At 42.6% G+C, this 22,194-nt stretch overlaps 1 protein-coding gene across 1 annotated transcript in view; it reads left to right on the top strand.

Moving 5' to 3' along the window:
- OPHN1 (oligophrenin 1) overlaps positions 1-20,923 on the top strand; it is a 363,857-nt gene extending 342,934 nt beyond the window's left edge. Inside the window, exons 21-25 of the mRNA XM_051827157.2 lie at positions 2,552-2,875; positions 10,637-10,802; positions 11,905-11,955; positions 15,339-15,380; positions 16,983-20,923. Of these exons, the coding sequence (XP_051683117.2) occupies positions 2,552-2,875; positions 10,637-10,802; positions 11,905-11,955; positions 15,339-15,372 (575 nt within the window). The 3' untranslated portion in view covers positions 15,373-15,380; positions 16,983-20,923. The remainder of the gene's footprint in view (positions 1-2,551; positions 2,876-10,636; positions 10,803-11,904; positions 11,956-15,338; positions 15,381-16,982) is intronic.
- The last annotated feature ends 1,271 nt before the right edge of the window (positions 20,924-22,194 follow it).

The raw sequence follows: 22,194 nt of genomic DNA, 5'->3' as shown, positions 1-22,194 counted from the left end.
GTGCTCAAATAATGGTATATGTTGTCATTATTATTATTATCATCATCATCTTTGCCACTATTGTTTTTATTCAGCGGTCGTGAGAACTTAGAAATGCTTTCCCTGGCAGAAGGGCCTAGTGTCAAAGTCACCACTGCTTCTGTCGATTCATTGCCTCTATTCTGGGCCAAGAGAAGATCCTTTCCCACGTGAGAAGGCAGTGGCCTCTCTGAGACCGCATATACAGGCCATCTGATTAACACTGGACATTTTATTGAGATGGGGATGATACTGTTATGGCCGATAGGGAACAGGCAACTCCCGTTGTCTCCTCTGCAGGAGAGCAAGGTTGGAATTTCCAAGGGTATTTCTGACAGAAAAAGAAAATATTCAGATAGGGACATGGAACTGAGGTATCTGTCCTGAAGCATGTGGAGAAAGGAATCCAAGCCATCATATACTTTCACTGTTTTGCAAGAGTAGTGGCTGTTGAAAGACAACCTCTGCCACAGGCATATCCTGGGAGCCAACTGATCAAGTTACATGGCACTCTTAGGCTTATGTCCCTGACATTACTTGTGAACGTTTCGCAAGCTGTTGCTTGACTGCTGCAGTCTAAATGCAGTTGTGTTAGGGTTAATAAAAGAAGGACTCTGCATCTACTCTGGACCAGAGTAGAGAAACTATACAGGCACTTCCTTGGACCCAGCCTCGTTAGCAGTGGCAGCAGCAGTTCTGGACACATTTTCAAGAAGAAAACTCTCTGGGGGAAGCCTTCATAGTAAGGCATTTCATATGGAAATTCTTGCCTCATCGCCCAATGGGAGCATAATAATACAAATTATAACTACTAATTATTTACTAATTATTGAGTGTCTGTTATGTACCAAGTACTGAAATCAATTTACCATCTCCTATAACCCATACTACAATATCATAAGACAGATACTTTATTATTCTAATCCTCATTTTACTAATGAGAAAATGGAGATATAGAAAAAATATGGAACTTGTCCATGGACCCATAGTTGGTAAGTAGCAGAACTGAGATTCAGACCTGGCCACCTGGTTCCAGAGCATGCATTGTTTTTAACACCTTATTATGAAGTATTTCAAATATAAACAGAGGTTGAACAAAAAGTCTAATTAACCTCCCATTTCAACATTTGCCAGCACCTGTCCAGTCTTGTTTCATCAATACCTCTACCCACTCACCCAATCCAGACATCATGTCATTTCATTTATAAATGTTTTAGTATGTATCCCTAACAGATACTCTTTTCAAAGAAAAACCACAATATTATCATCATACCTAAAGAGTAAAAACAAAAAACGCGGGGCTGGCATTGTGGCGTAGTGGGTTAAGCTGCCCCCTGCAATGCCAGCATCCAGTGTGGATGCCAGTTCAAGTTTCGACTGCTCCATTTCCAATCCAGTTCCCTGCTAATGCTCCTGGGAAAACAGAAGAAGATGACCCAAGTGCTTGTGGCCCTGCATGCATGTGGAAGACCCAGAAGAAGCTTCTGGCTCTTGGCTTCAGCCTGGAACAGCCATGGCTGTTGAGGCCATTTGGGGAGTGAACCAGTAGAAACCAGTAGATGGAAGATCTCTGTCTCTCTCCTTGTCTCTGCCTCTCTCTCTCTACCCCACCACCACTCGGTAACTCTGCCTTTCAAATAAATAAATAAATAAAAATTTAAAAAATGGTTCCTTAACATGAACTATCTAGTTGGTTTCCAAATTCTTCTATTAACACACTGAAACATCAGGATCCAAATAAGATCCATGTATTACAGTTGTTTGCTATATCTCTCAGATCTTATTTTGCCAACCAGAACCTGTATTCTTAACTGCTACTCTAGGTCTAAGTTTTTCATTACTAAGGAAAGTGACAATTTCCTTACAGGAGGCTTTCTCAATCTGGGGTTCATTGACAGTTTCAGGGAGCTCTGTGAATCACTTAGTATTCAAAACTTTGATTACATTTGTATAGGTTAATTTTGCCAAGGAGGGATTCCCTGGTTCTCATGAGGGTCTCAAAAGCTTTAAGTAAGATGCAGAACCACTGTTAAATGCATACTAGTATCAGGGAAAAGCAGACCACAGAAGCTAGAGCAAAAACATAGCTACTTGGGGGACTCTTTCTGGGACTGGTGAAAGAAATTAAATTCTGTTATATTTATTAAGCTGACATTTCAAGGACCTTATCAAATTACTTTCGTGAGAGTTAGTCAAGAATTAACTGTCTTTATTTTAAAAGCGTAGAATGTATAATTTATTCGTGATTTTAAATCTCTTCTGAATTATGTATCCCTTTGAATATTGTGGTTTACTGATTGTGGTGATGGAAATTGTATTCAGATCTTGAATTAAAGTCTCTTCCTGGATGTCACCTGTGGTTCCACATGAATTGAGGAGGGTGGTGACTGGCTTTGTGAGATATAGTTGATTTGTGCCACAGTGACAGCTCCTTTGAAAATATCTACAAATTATCACAAGTATGTATGCATATATCCAAATGAAAGAGGTTGTAAATGGTATCATTAATCTTCTGTGTACCAACTTTTACCAGATGAAATCCAACATCAAACACCCAATGGTATGATCACCAGCAGCATAGAGCCCCCCAAGCTGCCACAGCACCTCAAACTACCTACTCAGAAGAGTGGGGAAGTGGATCCTGGCAGGAAGTCCCCAAACAAGCCTGTTTCTGATGGCAAGTTGGAGCCCTGCACCGACGTGGACGTAGGGAGATTGGTGTCTAGGTTACAGGATGGAGGGAGCAAGGCCATCCCGAAGGCCACCAACGGGCCAGTGCCAGCCTCTGGGCCCACCAAGACACCCTCTTTCCACATAAAGAGACCAGCTCCCAAACCCGTGGCACACCACAAGGAGGGTAAGTGAATGGGAACCCCATGGGAACTGGAACTGACCCACTGCTTTTCACTCTGAGATTGGAGATATGTTCAAGTGGAAATCAGTTCCAGTTTACAACGACTAGTATTGGAGTGGAGAGTAACCATTCATAGTAGTCACTAGAATGTAAGCTGGAAGAGGGCAGGATGTTATCTGCCTGTTTTGTTTAACTACAACAATTCCTGGCTTATGTGTAGTAGGCCCTTGTTATGTGGTATGAGTGAGTAGTAATGATATGATTATGATTATGATTATTAATGCTGTATTAATGCTGCTGTTGCCATTTTTTGAGTATCTGTTATGTGCCTTTCTGTGGTAGGTTCTGATATACTACTTTTTATCCTCATGACCCCACTGTGAAGAATGTATTATTCTTGCTTTTTTTTTCCCCATTAGGAAACCAAGGATCCTAAAGATAAGTAACTTGCCAATGATTCACAACTAGTCATTGGCAGAGCCAGGATCTAAATCTTAACTTGTCTGGCAGGCACCAAAGTCTGTTCTTTCCACTAAGGCAGAACTATCATGTTACCTTTCTATAAGAAGATTTGAATCTGTTCTCCTTCTCACTTTCCAGTTTAGGAGAATTAGGGATAAAGGGGCACAACATCTGCAAACCTCTGGGCTTCAGAAATTCTTGCAAATTCAGGATGTGGCTGACTTGCAAGTTTAATTGGCTACTGCACATGGTGATCCATATTAAAAAATTCAATTTTAATCCAGAGGGGAGTTTCTGGGGCAATAATACTGTGAAGAGAGCATGGTATCATAGAGAGAATATGGATTTTGGTATCACAAAGACTTGAATCCAGATCCTGGCTCTTTGACTTTGTAGATAGATGACTTTCTAGAAATGTGCTTTATGAGTTTATATCCTGTCCTGTTCTAAAAAGGATTTAAGACATTTCACAATATGGCAAAATATAAAAACCTAAAAATAGTAAGAATAATTTATTTGGCAGGTATTTATTGAGTACTGAGTGTGTATCTGGCCCCTTTCTAGATGCTGAGAACATAGGAATAAATAAGATATACAAGGGCCCTGTCTTCTTGAGGCTTAGCTCAGACCTTGGCAAACTATGGCTTGAAGGCCAGATCAGATCCATTACCTCTTTTTCTATGGCTTGCAAGCTAGGAATGTATTTACATTTTAACTATTTGGGAAAAAAAGTAAAAATATTATTTCATGACACGTGAAATTATATGAAATTCAAATTTGTCTTCATCAATATATGCATGCTCCCTCATTTACATAGTGTCTGTGGCTGCTTTCTAGCTGCAACAGAATTGTGTAGTAGTTGCAACAGAGATCTAATGGCCTGCAGAGTCCGAAATACAAGTGGGTCTTTCAAAAGCCTAGGGAGAATGCATATTATGAAAAACCTAGGCGTGGATTTCAAAATTTTTTTGTACCAAAATAAACTCACCACATATAACAACCTTAGTAGGAGCCTATGGTGTCTCAGAGAACAATTTAGTATAAGCTATTCTCTGAGGAATCCACTCACCAATGGACACGATGAATTCTGGGCTTGACCCACTGATGCATCTGTGTAATCACAGTTCAGTTATTTAACCACTTTTCTTAGTGGTTTCTGTATCTGCAAAATGGGAGAAACAGTTCCTCCACAGAATTATTGGTGGGATTAAAAAGAATAACAAATAAAATATCTGGCTCATCATCAGCATTCAAAATATGATTATTAGTTCCCTCCTGTCCTCCCTTCTCCCCACCTCCCTAAATTTTGTCTTTTCTGGGAAGTAGCCAAGAAAGGCCAGGCTAATTTGTAGACATCTGCTTTGGTTTATAAGTCATATATTGACCTTCATTATCAATCTGCTGGAAAGTTGGGCAACTCAACTTACACTCATCACAGTAAAATTTCTCTTGCCTGTAGCCAGGCCTTGAGATCAGCCAGATCCTATCAGCTCAGCACACACGCAGTAACTTAGCCCTCCCTATCAGCTCTGCCTTCACCATCTTCTGCTGCAAAGTGAAATCCCAGCAGTATTTTCCTCTCCCCCTTTCTCCATGGTCCTGCCCCTGGCTGCTGGTGCCAGCTGCTCTGATCTGATGGTGTCAATTAATGTAAGTACTCATCTGACTCGTTCAGTATCAGCCAGACTATCTAAAGCGGTGCCGTAGCATTGCCTGGCTTTGCTTTCTGCTCTACATCAGCTAGCAACAGGCTGGCATGATGCAGCTTTTCTCAAAGCCCTGTGCCACTAGTCTTGGCCTACAGAAAGCAGAACTGAGTCTGTTTTGGCCATGGCGGAGAATTAGCCAAACCTCTGGTGCAGTTGCCTCTTTGAACCTTACTCTTCTGCCTCTGCCTCACCTCTCTCCCTCCTTCCCCATTTTGGCTGCTTCTCCATGGTAGATTCCTGAGCATCAGGATGGTTATCAATTAAGCAAAAGCTGCAAACAGTTCTGATCCTGACACAGAGCTGATAGTTAATTAGCTCCTTGTGCTGGCCAGCAGACTCAGTGGCGGTACCAGAGGGAGGGAACTATGTTACCCCAGCTGACCCACTATGCACCTTGTACTTGTTACTCCCTTTTAGCTCTGTTGTTGAGGGCTTCACTTGCCCTCCTGAGGGTCAGTGTACAAGCTTCATTGATTTAGTGACCCAAGTGTGCACTCCGGCTTCATCCTTTCCAGTGACGGAGCATTTGAGCAGACTAGGTATTCTCCACATTTTTTCTCAGTAATTACAAGTAGCGGTAGCACGGTACCTGTTAAATCACTTCCATGACTGTCGACTTTACAATAAAATAAATATCATTTGCTGGTAGAATTGTTTCAAGCCACACCCCACACCTTTTTTTTTTTTTTTTTTGGTCCAGACATAGAGCTGGGTCTCTTGCATCTAAGCATTGTGATAGGCCTGTGAGGAAGATCTTATTCTCTCCATTTCACAGATGGAAACACTGAGACTTACAGACATTAATCAACTTGCCCAGTCACACAGGCTGTAAGTCATAGAAATGGGCTTGAATCTAAGCTTCTTGGGTCCAAGTTGAGGACATTTCTCCTTTCTACCAAATTCTTCCTTCTTCAGCTGTGTTAGCCACCTTCTCCTTTCTGTTTTTCTAAGAAGCACTCACTTTTGGGAGAGCAAAATTATGGATGCCCACGTTTCTGCATTCATTTGCTGTCACTGTCCCTTATGAGTCCTGGCTTTGTAAAGGGCAAATGTGTAGCTTCCATAGAGATCTTAGGACCTTCCTTTTAGGAAGGAAGAGGGGGGAGGGCTATATCCCATCTACTTGCATGTGTTTCTTCACATATTCGGGTATGTTGCTATGCAACTGGAGAGAGAAAGATGAAAGGCTTATGGTCCCTGCCTTCCAAAGGTTCATGGTAAGACTAACATGCAAAACAGTCAGGCCCAGCCTAGTGTGTTCCATGTTCTTAAGGGGGTGAGAATAAATTCCAGTAGGGGCATGGAACAAGGAGTTCTTCATTGTGCCTGAAGTATTGAGATAAAAGGGGAGAGCATGCTGTGGTCAGGATCCTATGACATATGGGTTTAGGAGCCTTTCTTAGAAGCTCCTTTCCACTCACTTGGCTGGGGGCGGGGCAGAGACTGCATCTGGTGGTGTGCTCCTGGGCTTGGAGACATCCTACATGCAAGGCCTTGCTCAGTCACAGGGCCATCAATTCTCCACTGTGGTGACTAATGCTATGAGTGGCATTTGCTCTAAAAGTATTAGGAACAGACTTGCTCTTGCAGTAATGGGCGTTGCTGGTCTTTATCCAGATTTTCCTGTTTGGACTCATACTTTAATCATCTACTCTTTGGTCTTTATTCTCTGCCTTTCCTGGAACCTAACTCCGAATTGTTCCACAACCATAATTAATGGCTAAGGGAAAAGGAAGACTTTTAAGGTGAGCATGGAAGAGTGTCATAAAGAGAATTCTAGAAGACTAAAGGAATCTCTAAAAGGAAACAGCTTCCCTCTATGTTGTGCCCTCTTGTTGGTATGGTTAAATTTGAGGAAAGGAGAAAGAAAGTTGCTGAAGTTTGGAGACAGATGACCATCAGACACCAAGAAATCTGTAAACGCTAAGATTCTTTGTTTATAGCCATTTGACAGAGAGTAAAAACAGAGGGAACAGGTCGTGCTAGAGAGGGAGATCAAATTTATAGTAAGAGCCAGGTTGTGGACCAAGGTTAAAATGAAATTAGAAGGAAGTAGTTTGGTAGAGGATTATATTCTCAAGAGGCTGTTGAAAGTCCAGGCTCTGGAGTCTCCCAGATGTGAGTTTGAATCCTGGGTATGCCTCTCCCTTAGCTGTGAGACTTTGGGAAAGTCACAGAATCTCGGAGCCTTCATTTTCTTGTTTGCAGAATGTGGATAATTGTGCACATAGGATTGCTCTTATAATTGAAAAGAAGCAGCTATGTGTCTGACACATCATGAGCACGTGGGAATAGAATAAAGGGCATCTAGAATAGAGATGATTAATTATAAGACATGTGAATAAAACAATAAATATTGCCATTTGGACTGTAGGATATGTGAAGAATAATGGTGGAAAGGTAGATCAGAGAGGACAGTTGAAGCCAAATAGAAGAGGATAGTGCATGCCAGGGTAAATATTTTGGGTGTATTCTGCTGGCAACAGGGAACCATAAAATTGGCATCTTTCACACACACACACACACACACACACACAGAACTGGTTTCTAATATACTCCAAAAGAAGCATATGAAAGTCAGCAGGGAGAGACAGCAGAGATGGATAGATTTATGTCATAGGCTCATTCAGCCTCATTCATCTAGAAAACAGTTCGATCTTTATGTTGTACTGATAGCTAAGTGATCTGCTGAAGATCATACAAGTTAGTTTTAGCATTAAGAATGAAATGCGGTTACATGTAACTGTTTCTTTCCTGTCTCGCCAGTTTGCCATTGTGACTTAACTGTAACTGAGACAAGTCAGAGGCAAGAGGCAAGAGGCAACAGTATTGGGGTATTTCAGCCAAGGAAATCCTTTGCACCTACTTCAAAGCTTGACTTACAATGAGTCATCAAGTTGAAGCTTCCATTAAAGGGCTTAGGAAGATGCAAGGTTTATGATGTTTGTTTTCCAAGGCCATAGGTTGATGTTCCTTTGGCTATGGCTGTACCTTGGGAATACATGGCTCATATTTCAAGGATGTCACCTGGTTTGCTCATTAAGGGGGGAAGTAGCCCTAGGATGGACACAGCATCAGGTAGAAGTGTTTTATTATGGTTCTGACAGTATAGCATGTCCTTCCTGTCGGATTGCTCTACTCTCTCCAGCAATAATCAGTAGAAATGGGGCAACACTGTTAGTTCTGGTCACCTCTGAGCTACAGTGAGGAAGCATTGTTATGTGACCTAGTGGTTCTCAACCTTGGATGCACACAGCATCACCTGGGGAGCACTGAAGAATACCCATGCCCAGGTTCCGGTCAGTTCAGCTAGGATCTCTGAGGATACGTCCTCCATATTACATAATTCTGAAGCGCCTCACTGTTCCTGATGTGTAGCTAGGGTTGAAAACCACTGATAGTTGGGACAATATGGATTTCAGAAATCAGATGAACCTGAATTGATTGCGGATGAATTCTGAGGTTCCTTGTTATCATGGAGTCTTTGTTTCTTCAATGATAATAACTTCTACAGGATTATGGCCAATGTTAGATAAGAAACTGTGCATAAAGCACTGAGTACAGCATCACAGCATCTGGAATAAAATACATTCAATAAAAAGGTAGATTAAGGGGCTGGCGCTGTGGCATAGCGGGTAAAGCCACCACCTGCAGTGCCAGCATCCCATGTGGGTGCCAGTTCGAATCCTGGCTGCTCCAGTTCCTATCCAGCTCTCTGCTGTGGCCTGGGAAAGCAGTAGAAGATGGCCCAAGTCCTGGGGCCGCTGCACCCACGTGAGAGACCCGGAAGAAACTCCTGGCTCCTGGCTTCGGACCGGCGCAGCTCCAGCTGTTGCGGCCAATTGGAGAGTGAACCAATGGTTGGAAGACCTCTCTCTCCCTCTCTCTCTCTCTCTCTCTCTCTCTCTCTCCCCCTCTCCTCTCTATGTGCATCTCTGACTTTCAAGTAAATAAGTACATTTTTTTAAAAAAGGTAGCTTAGAATTTTTGTCAGTACTATTTTATTACCATTACTAGGATTGTTATCATTTATAGTTTTGTTTTACTATTAATAACAAGCAGCAGACATAGAAAATCTGTGGATGTGGAGTGGGAGATACAGGCCTCATTCCTCACTCTACCATTTATCTAACCACATGGCTGTAGATAAATCAATTTATTTTTCTGAACCTCAGTGTTCTTCTCTGTAAAATGGGGATAACACTTGTCTATTCTTCCCTTCCAAGCTTATTGTGATGATAGCTATCATCTGGGATAGTGCTTTAAACAGTCTAAAGTTTGTTAGAAAGGTTGGATTATTAATATCTTTTTGGTTAATTTTTCGTGCAATTCTGTGCACACAGCCTGGTGCAAAAGGGCATAGCATATCCATTAATATAAGATACAGTCTAGCCAGGGAAACAGAATCAGATGAGAGCACATTAATTATGTTTTGCTCATTCTTTAAGTAGAACACCAGTCACACTGTATTGTCATTTTTCTTCTCCTATTTATCTATTTGCCTAGATTTGCCACATGGATGAATTTTTTAAGATCACACTGTACTATGCAAGCACCTGTGAACATTTACATGGATAGAGGCTGATACGTACTTACCCTGCTATATGCCAGTCACAGTCCGTAGGCCATCTCAGTTAGTCCTTATAATCACCTTATGAGGAAGTATTGTTTGACCTGTTTCTCTGGAATTACTGGATCAACAAGTGGGAACACTCATATGTATGATTTCTATTTTACCCACATTGTTCCAGAATGCTTGATGGCTATCTGGATAGAATTGGCCCTGGTTGTGGTGCTGCCAGCAGCGTGTGAGGACAGGACACCTTTTTCACCATATTCCTGCAGAACTGTTTTGTAGACAATTGTTTATGTTTATTTTATACGGACCTAGAAACTAGAGGTGTGCAGGTTGGAAGGAGAGTTGAGAGGCTGCTACGATGGTCAAACCCTAAGTGGTGAAAAGATCCTGGATTCCAGTGATGACGAATTTATCAAATTCAAATTCATCACCCAGCGTTTGCTAAACACCTACTACAAGGGTGCTTCAAAAAATTTGTGGAAAATGGAATTAAAAGATGTTTATTTGGGTGCAAAAAAACTTTTGGAATGCATGTGTAGTTTTCTTCATAATCTGCATTGTCCATGGAATTTTGGAAGACTTCTCCGTGCATGGTTATCAATTTTTTCTACCAAAATAAATGGAATCTTTGAATTTCATTCACCACAAACTTTTTGAAGTACCCTCATATGTGTCTGGCACTGTACTAAACAGATTAGTACCTGATTTAATCCTCTCAGTATCTCTGGTAGAGAATGAATTAGTGGTCTTGATGATATGGCTGAGGAGGCTGAGACTTGGGAAATTTATATGGCAGGCCCAAGGCATGTGAAGTTGCACAGCCTGGGTTCAAACCAACTTTCTGAGTGGACCAGCTGCCAGAAGAATTACCGAGAAAAGTTGTTAATGATAAAGAAGAACTGAGAGCAAGGAAGGTAGCCAATACTAAGGTACAGTGCTAGGTAGCTCCAGTATTGAGTGCCTGCTCCCCAGTAGTATGCTGTTTGGCTAACCATCCGACATGCTGTTTTCCAGGGGATGCTGACAGTTTCAGTAAAGTGCGGCCTCCAGGAGAAAAGCCCACCATCATTCGTCCCCCAGTGAGGCCCCCAGATCCTCCCTGCCGGGCAACTACTCCCCAGAAGCCAGAAACAAAGCCAGATGTGGTGGCTGGCAATGCAGGGGAAATCCCATCATCTGTGTAAGTAGTATTATTCCCAAGTGTCCACCTAATAGCTATCTTGGGCCACCAGGGATGCTTTGGGGATCAACATATGTGGCTGTGCAGTATATCGTGTATAGCCCTGGGCTATCATTGAGTTCACAGTCTAGGGGAATGTCATAGGGCCAGCCTTGTTTGGGATGTTACCCTCAACACTGAAGGTCAAGAGATTTCCCTAAAGCTGAAGACTTTGAACTTCATTGCCTGCTAGGTGAGCCATTTTTCTTACCTGCCCTGAACTCTGTAGGCTGATAAAATTACCTTCTGTTTTTAGCTCCCTTGGCTTGGGAATATTTTATTTTTCTTATTTCTTGTTGCTGCTACTGATTTTAGAAGCAATTTAATGAACAGAGTTGTTCATTGTGCTTGTGCTTGAGGCATTTTTTTGGGTAAGTAAAAGGTAGGACTTTTAAAAATCTTTCAAAATTACTCAGATTTTCTACAGAGACTATTTTGTGGTAGGAGCCAATCTGACATCCAGCAGGCCTTCTTGAGGCTGGGCTATAAGCCAAGGACCTAGGAAACGAATGGCTACCTTGGGACCACCACAGCTCTCAGGGATCAGCCTGGCTTGGGCACAACTAGGCCAAGAGGTCTCTTGTCAGCCAGTGATTGACAGCTCTCGGTATATTGCCTCCCTCCTGCTATTCCTTCCTCTTTGGTCTAATGTTTTCCATAACTGTAGAATCAGGGAAAGAAGAAGAACAATGCTTGCACAGCTTTGACTAATTAGCTAAGTGTGTTTACCAAATGCCAAAAATTATACTTTGAGACCAAGAACTGGTTTCACTTATCCCTCCGCCCCCTCCCACCAAGGAAAGCCTGAATGAATAACATACTTAGGCCATTCTGAACCAGCAGGGAGCAAGGGTGTTACCTCTGACCTTTGGGGTGCCTATAGGCTCTGAGCCATTTCAAAATCTGGTGTTTGTGTTTCTCCTGAGTCCCGTGTCCTTTGCTGGCAAAGACAGGGCCTAATGATGGTGGCCCATCTGGTTCAGAGTCCTCTGCCTTTTCTGTTGGCCTTTAGTTCTCACATGTAGTCCAAAGCAACTCACAGGTGATTGGCTTCTCTTTATAGGGTGGCTTCCAGGACCAGGTTCTTTGAAACGGCTTCCCGGAAAACAGGAAGGTAAGAGACTCAGGTGACAGAAAAGCCAATTCACTTATTATCAATGCATCATGAGCATCATTCTCTTATTCTTTTTCTGTTTCTCTGTAGCTGTGTCCCTGTCTCTCTGCCATTTTTTTCCCTACATCACCTTGTCTAGTTCTTTGTCTCACCTGTGTCTCTCTGACTCCTCACACTTTCTTTCTTTGTCATTCTCAGTTACTTCCTGTCTCTCTATTGGTTTCTTTGTATGTGTCTCTGTTTTTCTCTGTGTCTCTCTTTCTGTCTATGTCTTCCTGTCTCTCCTTTTGTTCATTTATCACTCTGCCCCTCTTTCTCTGTCTCTCACAAACATGCACATACACACTCAAAACCATGTGTATACATGCACACACACACACACACACACTTGCACACACCCCCTAAGCTGTATTGCAAAAACTGTACACCCAATGTAGCTCTTGTTTTTGTTGTTAGTTTATTTATATATACCCCATTCTAAAATGGCAGCAGATAGGGATATGTACAATATGACACTCTGATATAAACAGCCTTAGAATAAGCATGGCTCTGATTTCACAGGTAAACATTTGACTTAGCAGTGGTTCTAAAACTGGTGGTACACCTAAATCACTTAGAAAATTTGGAGAAAAAAAAAAACACCTTCCTGACTTCTACTCTAGACCCACAAAAAACAGAAGCTCTAGGAAAATGGCCTGGGAACCTTGGTTTTTGTTTAATTTGCTTTGTCAACTTGAGAAAAAAAAACAACAAACAAACAAAAAAGAGTATGTTGGGGAGGAGGAGGAGAGCAAGAAAGCACACACAAGTGTAATATTTTTCATAAAGACCCACCCATGAGGACTAATTCCTGGTGGGCCTGCCTGCTTCCCTAGGGTAAGTCATTTGAAAATTAAATGCCAAGGAAATGTAATACAGTTAACTAGAATGAATGAAATGAACCAGACATGTCTAAAGGGAAGATTTTTAGAGGTGGTGATATCTGAACTGAGGCTTGAAAGAGGAGTGGACCAACACAGAAAAATGTGAGAGAATTGATCCTTGAACAGAGAACCAAGGCACAGAGAAGGGAATATGAAGAAGGCATGAACAAAGTCTGATAGAATCTTTAAGGCAGGCAGACTCCCAGTAGAGAAGTAGTAGCTGAAGTGATTGATGAGCACATGGAACAGACTAGTAACCACTACCAAGGAACTAGGTCTTGTCAGCCATTGCTCAGGAAATCTTTTGTCCACACCAGAGCTTAAGGGGTCTATAGCCAACAAAGGCACTTCAGTCAAGTACCGCCTACTTATTCTACGTCTGGGCTTCTAGAACCTGGATTTAACCCTGTTCTTTATCCTCTGCTTCCATCTCAGCAGGAGTGTAGATAAGACCAATATGATTACACCTGCCCTCCAGTACATTGTGAACAGCCATCCTAGGTACCTACAGGTTCATCCCACTCAGCATCTACATGAGGAAAACATCCCTTACATCTGGGCCTCTACTTGTAACTACTGTTTGCATAAGTGCATCCCCATGGTGGCTGCTGATCAAAATCAATAAACTAATCACATGGCCAGTCCCATGTGTGATCATTGTTGCCAAGCTGTTCTCTCATCTCTAAGGAAAAGGATCATGTTTAACCTTGTCCTGCAACTCTTTGCTTCCCTTGTGTATACATGACATTCGTTTCCCTTCCATAATAGTGTTTAAAAAATAACTCTAAGAAAAGGAATAGTGGTTTGTTAAGAAGAGAAGGGAAGGGAGGGCACTTCAAGGAGGCAGGGAAGCTTAGGCAAGATGGGTTCAGAAGTAGTTAGTGTTCCATTTTGGCTAGAATGTGAGAGTGAGGTGGAGGGGGGCTTAGCTTAAAGTAAAGCCAGTAAAATGGCCAGCAAGACAGCCTTGTATGACTTCTCTTTGGTCTTTATTCCATAGACTCTTGGTGATGGGGGTGGGGATCATGGAGGATTTTTAAGCATCATAATGCACATTCTGAGCTGGGTTATAAAAAGATTGCTCCTTTGACAGCAGGGAGAAAAGATGGCAGAATAAAGACTGGCGGCAAGGAGGCCCGTTAGGAGACTTATCATCATAGCAAAAGTCCATGAAGCCCTGGTGTATGGTGTTGCCAGTGGGAACATAATCGGCTCACAAAAAGCTTGCTGACTTTTCAAATATGGGATGTTGGAGAAGGACTGAGAGAGAAGAGTCTGACTTGAGCAATGAAAGTAGATGCTACAGTAATCAACCAGGGAATATGCTCTTTGAGAAAGTTACTATGCTTGATTTTTGGACAGTGATTTTGAAGACAATATAGGACATCCAGTTAGAGATACCCAGTGTATAACTGCAACTTAGGCTACTGTCTGGGACTTGAATTAGTAGTGGAATAGTTGAATGCAGCCACTGTATAACTCCGTGTAGGGGGTATTATTCACATATACTACAATATGAATACTAGCTCTTTGTGTGGAGGTCCGCAGTATTTGGTGATAGAGAAAAGATCATTCAGGGAGCAGGAATAGACTGAAGACGAGAGAAAAACAGAAGGCTGAGGGCATAGCCCTGGGGACCAGATGTTGTATGGGGTGTGCTGGCCACACTGTAGGGGGATTTTTTTTAAATTAATCATTTGAGAGGTAGAGTTGCAATCAGAGAGAAAGGTCTTCCATCCTCAGGTTCACTCACTAGATAGCTGAAGTGGCCAGAGCTGAGCCAATCCGAAATCAGAAGCCAGGAGCCTCTTCTGGGTCTCCCACGTGGGTATAGGAGCCCAAGCACTTGAACCATCTTCTACTGCTTTCCAGGCCATAGCAGAGCGCTGGGTTGGAAGAGGAGCAGTTGGGACATGAACTGGCACCCAAATGGGATGCCTGAACTGCAGGCGGAGGCTTGGCCCAGTAAGCCATGGTGCCGGCCCTGGAGGGGTCTTTATTCTCTGATTGTCTCTTCTCCCTGTCTCTCCTCATATAAGATTAATGTAGGACTTATGTAAGCACATTTAGAAGTTGAGCAAAGCTAACCTAAGGCAAAGGAAAATTCATTTTTCATATATTACTTACCCTGTCTCCTTACCCTGTTACTAGAGAAAAATCACAGAATGAAGTCTGTAGTCTTGGGCCAATTTCCCTGGGCTGTCCTAGCCTCCTATAGTCTGGTACTCAAAGGATTGTTCTGGCATCTGAAAGATGTCTTTGTGTCTGGGAGACTGAGCGCTCCAAACTTGCCAGATAAGTAGCCCGACCTTTAAGCATGTTTTGAAATATCTGGACAGGGTCATTTTGCCATTTTTCAGGTGGTCTGTTGGGCACTGGCCTGGAAGGGTCCCCTATTCCTTTGCTTTGCCTCTGCAGTCCTGATTTCTAGAGTTTTAATGACATTTTCTTCTTTTACAGTTCGCAAGGCAGAGTTCCTGGAGATGAGAGTTGAGGCCACAGGTATGTCATCTCTACCCTAATTACAAAACCTTGTTCTATATAAGCCTTCTTTATGAGATCTGAGTTGTTGAGGGCTAGAAACCCAGCTAGGTCCAGAGGAAGGGAACTTACCTCCATGCTTCAGTTCATTTCCATTGTAATACATGACCTTTAAAAGTAGTGCCTTTTGATTCTGAGGTTTTGTGTGATTTTAAATCAGTTTTCTCTTTTCTTTTCTAAACAAACTATAGAGTAGTTTTACAGATTCCTTAAATTGAATTCATTAAGAATCATAAGCTATGACATTTGGGGCAAGTACATTTCCTTCTTTGAGATTCAATTCTCAGTCTTAGAAGGTTGGAACCTTCTAACTCTGAATCATTTGGTTCTTTTTTAATTTATTTATTTATTGAATCTATTTATTTATTTATCTACTTATTTATTTAAAGAATCACAGATATGGAGAGAGGGAAAGACAGAGAGAGAGAGAGAGAGAGAGAGAGAGATCTTCTATCTGCTGGTTTACTCCCCAGATGGCCACGAGGGTCAGAGCTCGGCCAGGCCAAAGCCAGGAGCCAGGAGCTTCTTTCAGACCTCCCTCATGGGTGGCAGGGGTGCAAGCCCTGGGCCATCTTCCACTGCATTTCCAGGCCATTAGTAAGGAGCTGCATCAGAAGTGGAACAACCGGGACATGAACTGGCATCCATATGGGATGCTCATGTCACAGGTGGCAGCTTTACCTACTACACCGCAACACAGGTCCCTTATTTGGTTCTATAAAGAAATCATAACCTCCTTTTTGGTATAAAAGGGGAATCTGTAGAGGGATTTCATTTCTTTAGATCAAATTGCTATTTCAGTATTACCCACCTGAACCTTCATCTTTAGTCGCTTCCATTAGTCTAATGCAAAGCCCTTTCACATCCATTATCTCAGTTGATCTATATAACATGCCAAAAGTATGGAGGATAATACAAGTATGTGTTCTACTTCAGTAAACGAAGGAGCTGAGGTTCTGATGGGGGAGAAGTGACATGTTTAAGGCCACGGGAGACTCAGAAGTCAGGGAGATTCCTTTCTCTACATAGAAGTTCTGATTGAATTGATTGTCAGGTTTCTGGTATGACCCAAAGCAGTGTAGACTTCAAGTATCTGGAGCTCAGCCCTCCATGTGCTCCCTAGCTTTCTATTCTTCTCCTGTCATTGGCAATCCACAGAGATCCACGTGTAGATAAAATTCTCTTGATCAACCCCCAAGGAGGTGCAATCCCAGTAAAAGGAAGTTTGGGGTTATTGGAGAACCACAGAGACAATGGGCATGCTGCCCAGGGGTTAAGGTCAGAGTTCTACTATCAGGCTTCTGTTATCTCACATAGACATTTTGGGAGTTGGAGTTGAGGATGAAGGCACAAAATCTTCGGCCCTGGTTATAACACCATCTCGGGCATCTTCTGTGGTATCTGATTTGTATGGGCCTTTTCCCAGCCAACCTCTGTTGCACAGAAGATTGGCCACAAGTTGTAGGCTTAGCTACCTCATATACCAAGACAGGCCCGCTACCCAGTGGCTGTTCAGTCTTGGCTAGTCCTAGCTAATTCTCTCCTTTCTTCTTTCTCTTTCAGGTTGTAAAGAGCCATGGCCTCAGGGGACCTTTCCAGGCTCTGAAAGGGTCGTCTTCAAACCCTGGTGTGCTGAGTCATTTTGTGCTGAAGAGCAGCTCCTTCCTGGCCCTGCACTGTCAGGCTCTGGGAAGCCACGAATAAGGGGCACATGTCCTAGACACGTGTTTATTTCTCCTCTATGTTCTGTCTTCATCCCCTCGGAAGGTCTATCTTGAGCTCCTGCAACACTGTGAATGGCTGCACTCCCTCAAGCCAGACTCTGCTGAAACCCAGATGGCCACTGACCTGAGTCGAAGAGAGGAGCCCAGTTTTAAATTCCTGTCTGAACTTCCTGCTTCTTTAAAAGGCCATCAAATGCTGGGCTAAAGACCAGTCTCAGGGGTCTTATTGTGAACTAAAGGCCACTTAAGCTATGGCCATTGCTTATCTTGGTTGGAGGGGAGTCGGAATGTTTGCCGAATATTGGAGAATCTTAACATGTCCCTTACTAAGGATATGGACAGTGGTGCCAATTTGGCACTCTGGTACTGCAATATGTCGTGAAGAGCCTCTGTGCTCCTGTGGGGCCAGACAGCATGGGTGATGCCTCTGCAACTCCCCATGTGGACTTAGGAAGGTGGCCTTCCTGCTCTTGTATACAGCCGCTTAGGACAAATCTGCAAAGCATGATTTGCATGTCACAGCATAGGTCCATCTGGATTAGTGTTTCTCCTGTTCTCACCTGACAGGTTCCTTTCCAAGCAATCAAGAAAAAAGAATCACAAAAACTGGAAACATTTCTTTAAAAAATGAAGACACTGTTTGTCCTGTAAGAATTCCATTCTTGGGCCAAAGTGCTAGGGAAAATTGCTAAGATGGCTTGAGGCCAAGAAGCTGTCACTGCTGCTTCATTTTTGCCTTCTGCAGATAAGCTCTTTCATCTCCCAAAAGGAGCCCTTCTTCACCCAGTGTCCATGGATTCAGGGTTTCAATAATGCCCCTATGTTGGTATGCAGAATTCCCTGACAATACGCCTTTTCTAGGGAGATGGTCAATAATGTTCTAGTGAGTTTCAAATGGGCTCGTGACCCAATAAGGCTTAAGAACCGTAGCCCTTGAAATAAAAGACTCTTTTTACAACCCATGAAGTATTGGATTGGAAGGACCTTACAAAATAATTTAGTTTATCCACTTTACAGTCAGAGAAACTGAACGACCACACCAAGACAAGGTCCCTAGTCCTTGGACTCCTATACCAGGTTCTTTCCATTCCACCAAACTAATCTAGCAAGGGGCTGTATGGTCAGGAGCCTTAGTGGCCATCATTCCTGGGAGTTTGGCTTTTACCTTCTTTCTTGAGTGCCACATAAGTGGAAAATTTAGGCATAAGCCCCTAATCCCCTTCATTTACCACCTCACTCATTGGAAAGAAAAATAAAACAGCATTGGTGTGGTGGGGAAGAAATCTGAGGAGTAGACATTTCTAATTGCTGCTTGGAAAAAGGAAACTGCCAGAAGCAGTGTCAGTCCATGTGTTCCCACACAGATGACTGGGAGTCATAGCCTGTCTTTAGGGTCTGCATAATGAAAATATTGAACAGTATGAGAGAACAGTCTTTCCTACTTGCATGCTTATAGTAACATCCTAATAGGGCATTGATTGTAGTACTGAGAAATAGAAATATGGAGAGAACGAGAAAGAATGATGAGATCACACACATATGCCCAAACCAAGTCTGAGATACCTTAGTAACTGAAAGGCAATAGTTGCTTCCAAGATGGAACTCCAAACATTGTTTATTGATGAGTTAGGAACCTATCAGCCAAATATATTGAGAGCCTTTGTGTAAACAATTGAATGGAACCTTTATGCGATTCTAAATCGAGACATGCCCAGGTGGCCACATTGAATTCTCTCCATTTTATCCGGTCTCAAAGGCTGAGTTGCTAAGAAACCAGGAGCAAGAGAGCCAAGTGGCCATCATTCCACCTGCTGCTATCCCCAAAGGGAGTCTGTGAGTTCTTGTTGAGTTCTGGTCTCAGAGCTGTGGCCTTCTTGCTCTGTCCTGTTGGATGTATAACTAAAGCAGGTAGGTATGCAGAATTTCACCATTGAGCAGTGGCCAGTGGGGCTCGGTACCTCTGAAGATGTTAGAGGCATGGTTTCCCTGTAGGTTCCTTGAGAGAACATACCATAATCACCACTACAAAAATCCGAAGTTTATTTCAAGCCAGAGAAAGCCACTGCAATCCGAGTGGAGGAGTTGTCCTAGAAATATAACCATGAGATTGATGAGTGTTGCTTGGGACATGGGTTAAGAACCTAGCCTGGGGAGTGGGGACCAGCACCCTGGAGGGGGCCCCCCAGAGCTCTGTCTGTGTTGGGTTATACAAGAAGAACGCAAGAGTAAAACATTGACATTCTGCTTTAATGAACAAAATCCTCTGGAGAGGCATGGTGTTGTGGAATGAGACAGACTGGCTGGCCTAGGCTTAGTGGATACATAGTCATTCAGAAAAGGCTATGGAAGATGGTGATAACTGGAGAATGGCAACTCTAGGAAATTATTGGCATGTCTTGGCCAGCAGGTGAGAGAAACTAGCAACTGGTGAACTGTAATTCCTGATTTGTCAATGCTAGCAAAAGAATGCACATTTATTAAGCACCTACTAAGAACTAGGTGCTTCCTATGCATCATTTCATATTTGCCTCACAACAGCAATCACACAAGTAATTTTGCAAATAAATTATGGCCTAGAGGGCTAAAGTAGCTATCTCAAGGGCACATAGAAAGTAAATTCCAGAACTTTGATTTGAATATGACTGTGTTTCCCATGCTGTTCTCTTTTTGCCACACTGAGGCAGGTGTTTGAACACAATCCACATTACAGGGTGCTGGTATGGATGTTGCCTCTGGCCTACCTAACAAAACATTAAAAATCAGGCATTTGAAGAAGTGAGGGGAAGCAAGTCTAGTTTACAAGAGAATGAAAATTAGGCTGAAAGATATTTCGAAATAGGGTTTTCTCATCACCTTCAGCTATACATTTGGTAATGTCTCTAAAAGGATCAAATGATTTTACCTTGTAAAGGATTTGTGTTTCAGTGGGTGATTGTTAGGTCAATGACTTAGCCGTTTTACAAAGGGAAAAATAGCCTTAGTGTATAACTCTATTTCACCAAGGCTGTCGCGTGGACAGTTTCCCCGCAAGAGACTAACGACATCCACACATGCAGTTTGAGAGGCAGGAAAGGTCTCAGTGCCTCTGCGGCAACTTATGCCTTGAGGTCAATTTGCTACAATTTTTTTCTGTGGTGATAGCAAAAGTCAAAACATGGGTTAGAAAAAGAAATATTTAAATTTTTTTGAAGTTTTGTTTTTAAAAGAGGTGTGTGTGGGTGGGTGTGTGGGTGTGTGTGGGTGTGTGTGTGTGTTTGGGTATACAAGCACAGATGGGCAAAACTAAGCAATCCAATTTTAGTAATACAATAGTGTCCTATAGAGTATTTGTAAAATAATTGGCTATTGCAGAAAAGTATTATTCCCCTTTCAAGAGGTTCCTTGATTCTGTAAACTCTAGAACAAGTAAAGCAGTAGAAGCAAAAGTAGTTCTGTGACTAGAAAAACAATTCATTTTGAGAAAATGTTGATCAATTATACTGCTTTTAAAGTAGCTGCACACAAGTGGCCTTGACACATTGCAAGCCCAGAAAAAACTTCAGAAACAATAAAAAAAGTTGCAGTTGCAGAGAGAGGCAAGATACCTTGCAGAGCTGTTTCCAATGAAGAAAAGCCTTTATTTTTAGTGGGGGATATGAAGCTCTTGATGCCACGAACCATAATAGAGGGCTAGAAAAGACTGCTTCTTTGATACACACATATGCGATGTCAGAAAAAAGAATAAGATCCTAGAGCCCATTTATGTGACTTTTAATAAAATATGCAGATTGTCTAGTATAATGGCCTCTGTTTGCAGTTTTGTCATGGAAACAATCTTTGAGGGTTTGATGTTGCAGCCACTGCCTATCACTCATGTTGCCTTTCTTCTACATATCTAAAGAAACCTAGGTACTGAATTCTTTTGTACCCAGTACTCCTGCACTATAGTCCACTCTGCACGTGGCATCATCATTCCCTCAGGCCTCACAACATCCCTGTATGACAGGTGACAGCCTTTCTTACATATAAAGGCACTTGAGCCTCAATGAGACAAGAAATGATTTGCCCAACACACTAGGTGTTAAAAACCAGGCCTGAAAGCTCAAGGAGCCTTTCTGTTTCTAATCCACAAACAGGAAATAAAAGGAGTCCCAAAGGTAAGTGGAAAAGATGCTTAGAAGTTGGGCTGCTGAAAACATCTGGAAGTCTTGCTATTCAAAATGTGGCCCACCATCAGCCTCAGGGTCAGCAGTACCTGGGAGCTTGTTAGAGGCATAGATTCTCCAGACCCACTCCAGACATCTGGTATCAGAATCTATATTGTAACAAGATCTCCAAGAGGTTCCTATGCACACTGAAGTTTTCGAAGCACTGATACATAGCATTTGAGCTGCAAATAAGGTTGAAGAGGTAGCCCTTTTGGTGAGACAAGGATCAAAATATGGTGGCTAAGGACAATCTTGTATGTTGGGAGCGGTTAAAAAGATTGAATCCGTAGGTGCCTGCGTCTTACATTGCTTTGCCTATGGCCTTGTGCTTTGATGAGCTGTAAGGGAAGTTAATGTACCTCAGAAATAGTGAAACCAGCCTAGGGAATAAAGAGTAATGGAAGTTACTGGGCTTTCAAATTTGAGCAGCACAGGCAGTGGGGAAGGCAACACAGGGCAAGGAAAAGAGTTCCTTTCAAGGGCCCTAGTGGGTGGTGGGATGGGAGGGGCTGTCCAGACTCAGCTCTGTCACTGCCTCTCAATACTGAGCAAATTCCTCTCCCTCTTCAGACCACAAATCGTTTGTTTTTAAATCAGGAGTCCCACAGGGCCTTTTCAGCTTTGACATTTTCTTGTTCTTGGGTGTGGGTTTTACCACAGCCTGCATTGTAAAGAAAATGTGGGCAACACTGCTGGCCTCCTTCTGGCCGGAGCTCAGCATCCTCAGTTCACATAAGAAGGAGATTTCACTTGTGGCAAAATAACATTAATGGGAACTGCAAGGAACTGGAAGAGGCATGGCTGTACTTAACCAGCTTGAAATTGGCCAGTTTTTTAATTATATTGAATTATTTGAAGCAGCTG

This window comes from Oryctolagus cuniculus, chromosome X (assembly GCF_964237555.1).
Source record: "Oryctolagus cuniculus chromosome X, mOryCun1.1, whole genome shotgun sequence".
Lineage (NCBI taxonomy): Eukaryota > Metazoa > Chordata > Mammalia > Lagomorpha > Leporidae > Oryctolagus > Oryctolagus cuniculus.
This window is presented reverse-complemented; position numbering and strand designations above follow the sequence as displayed.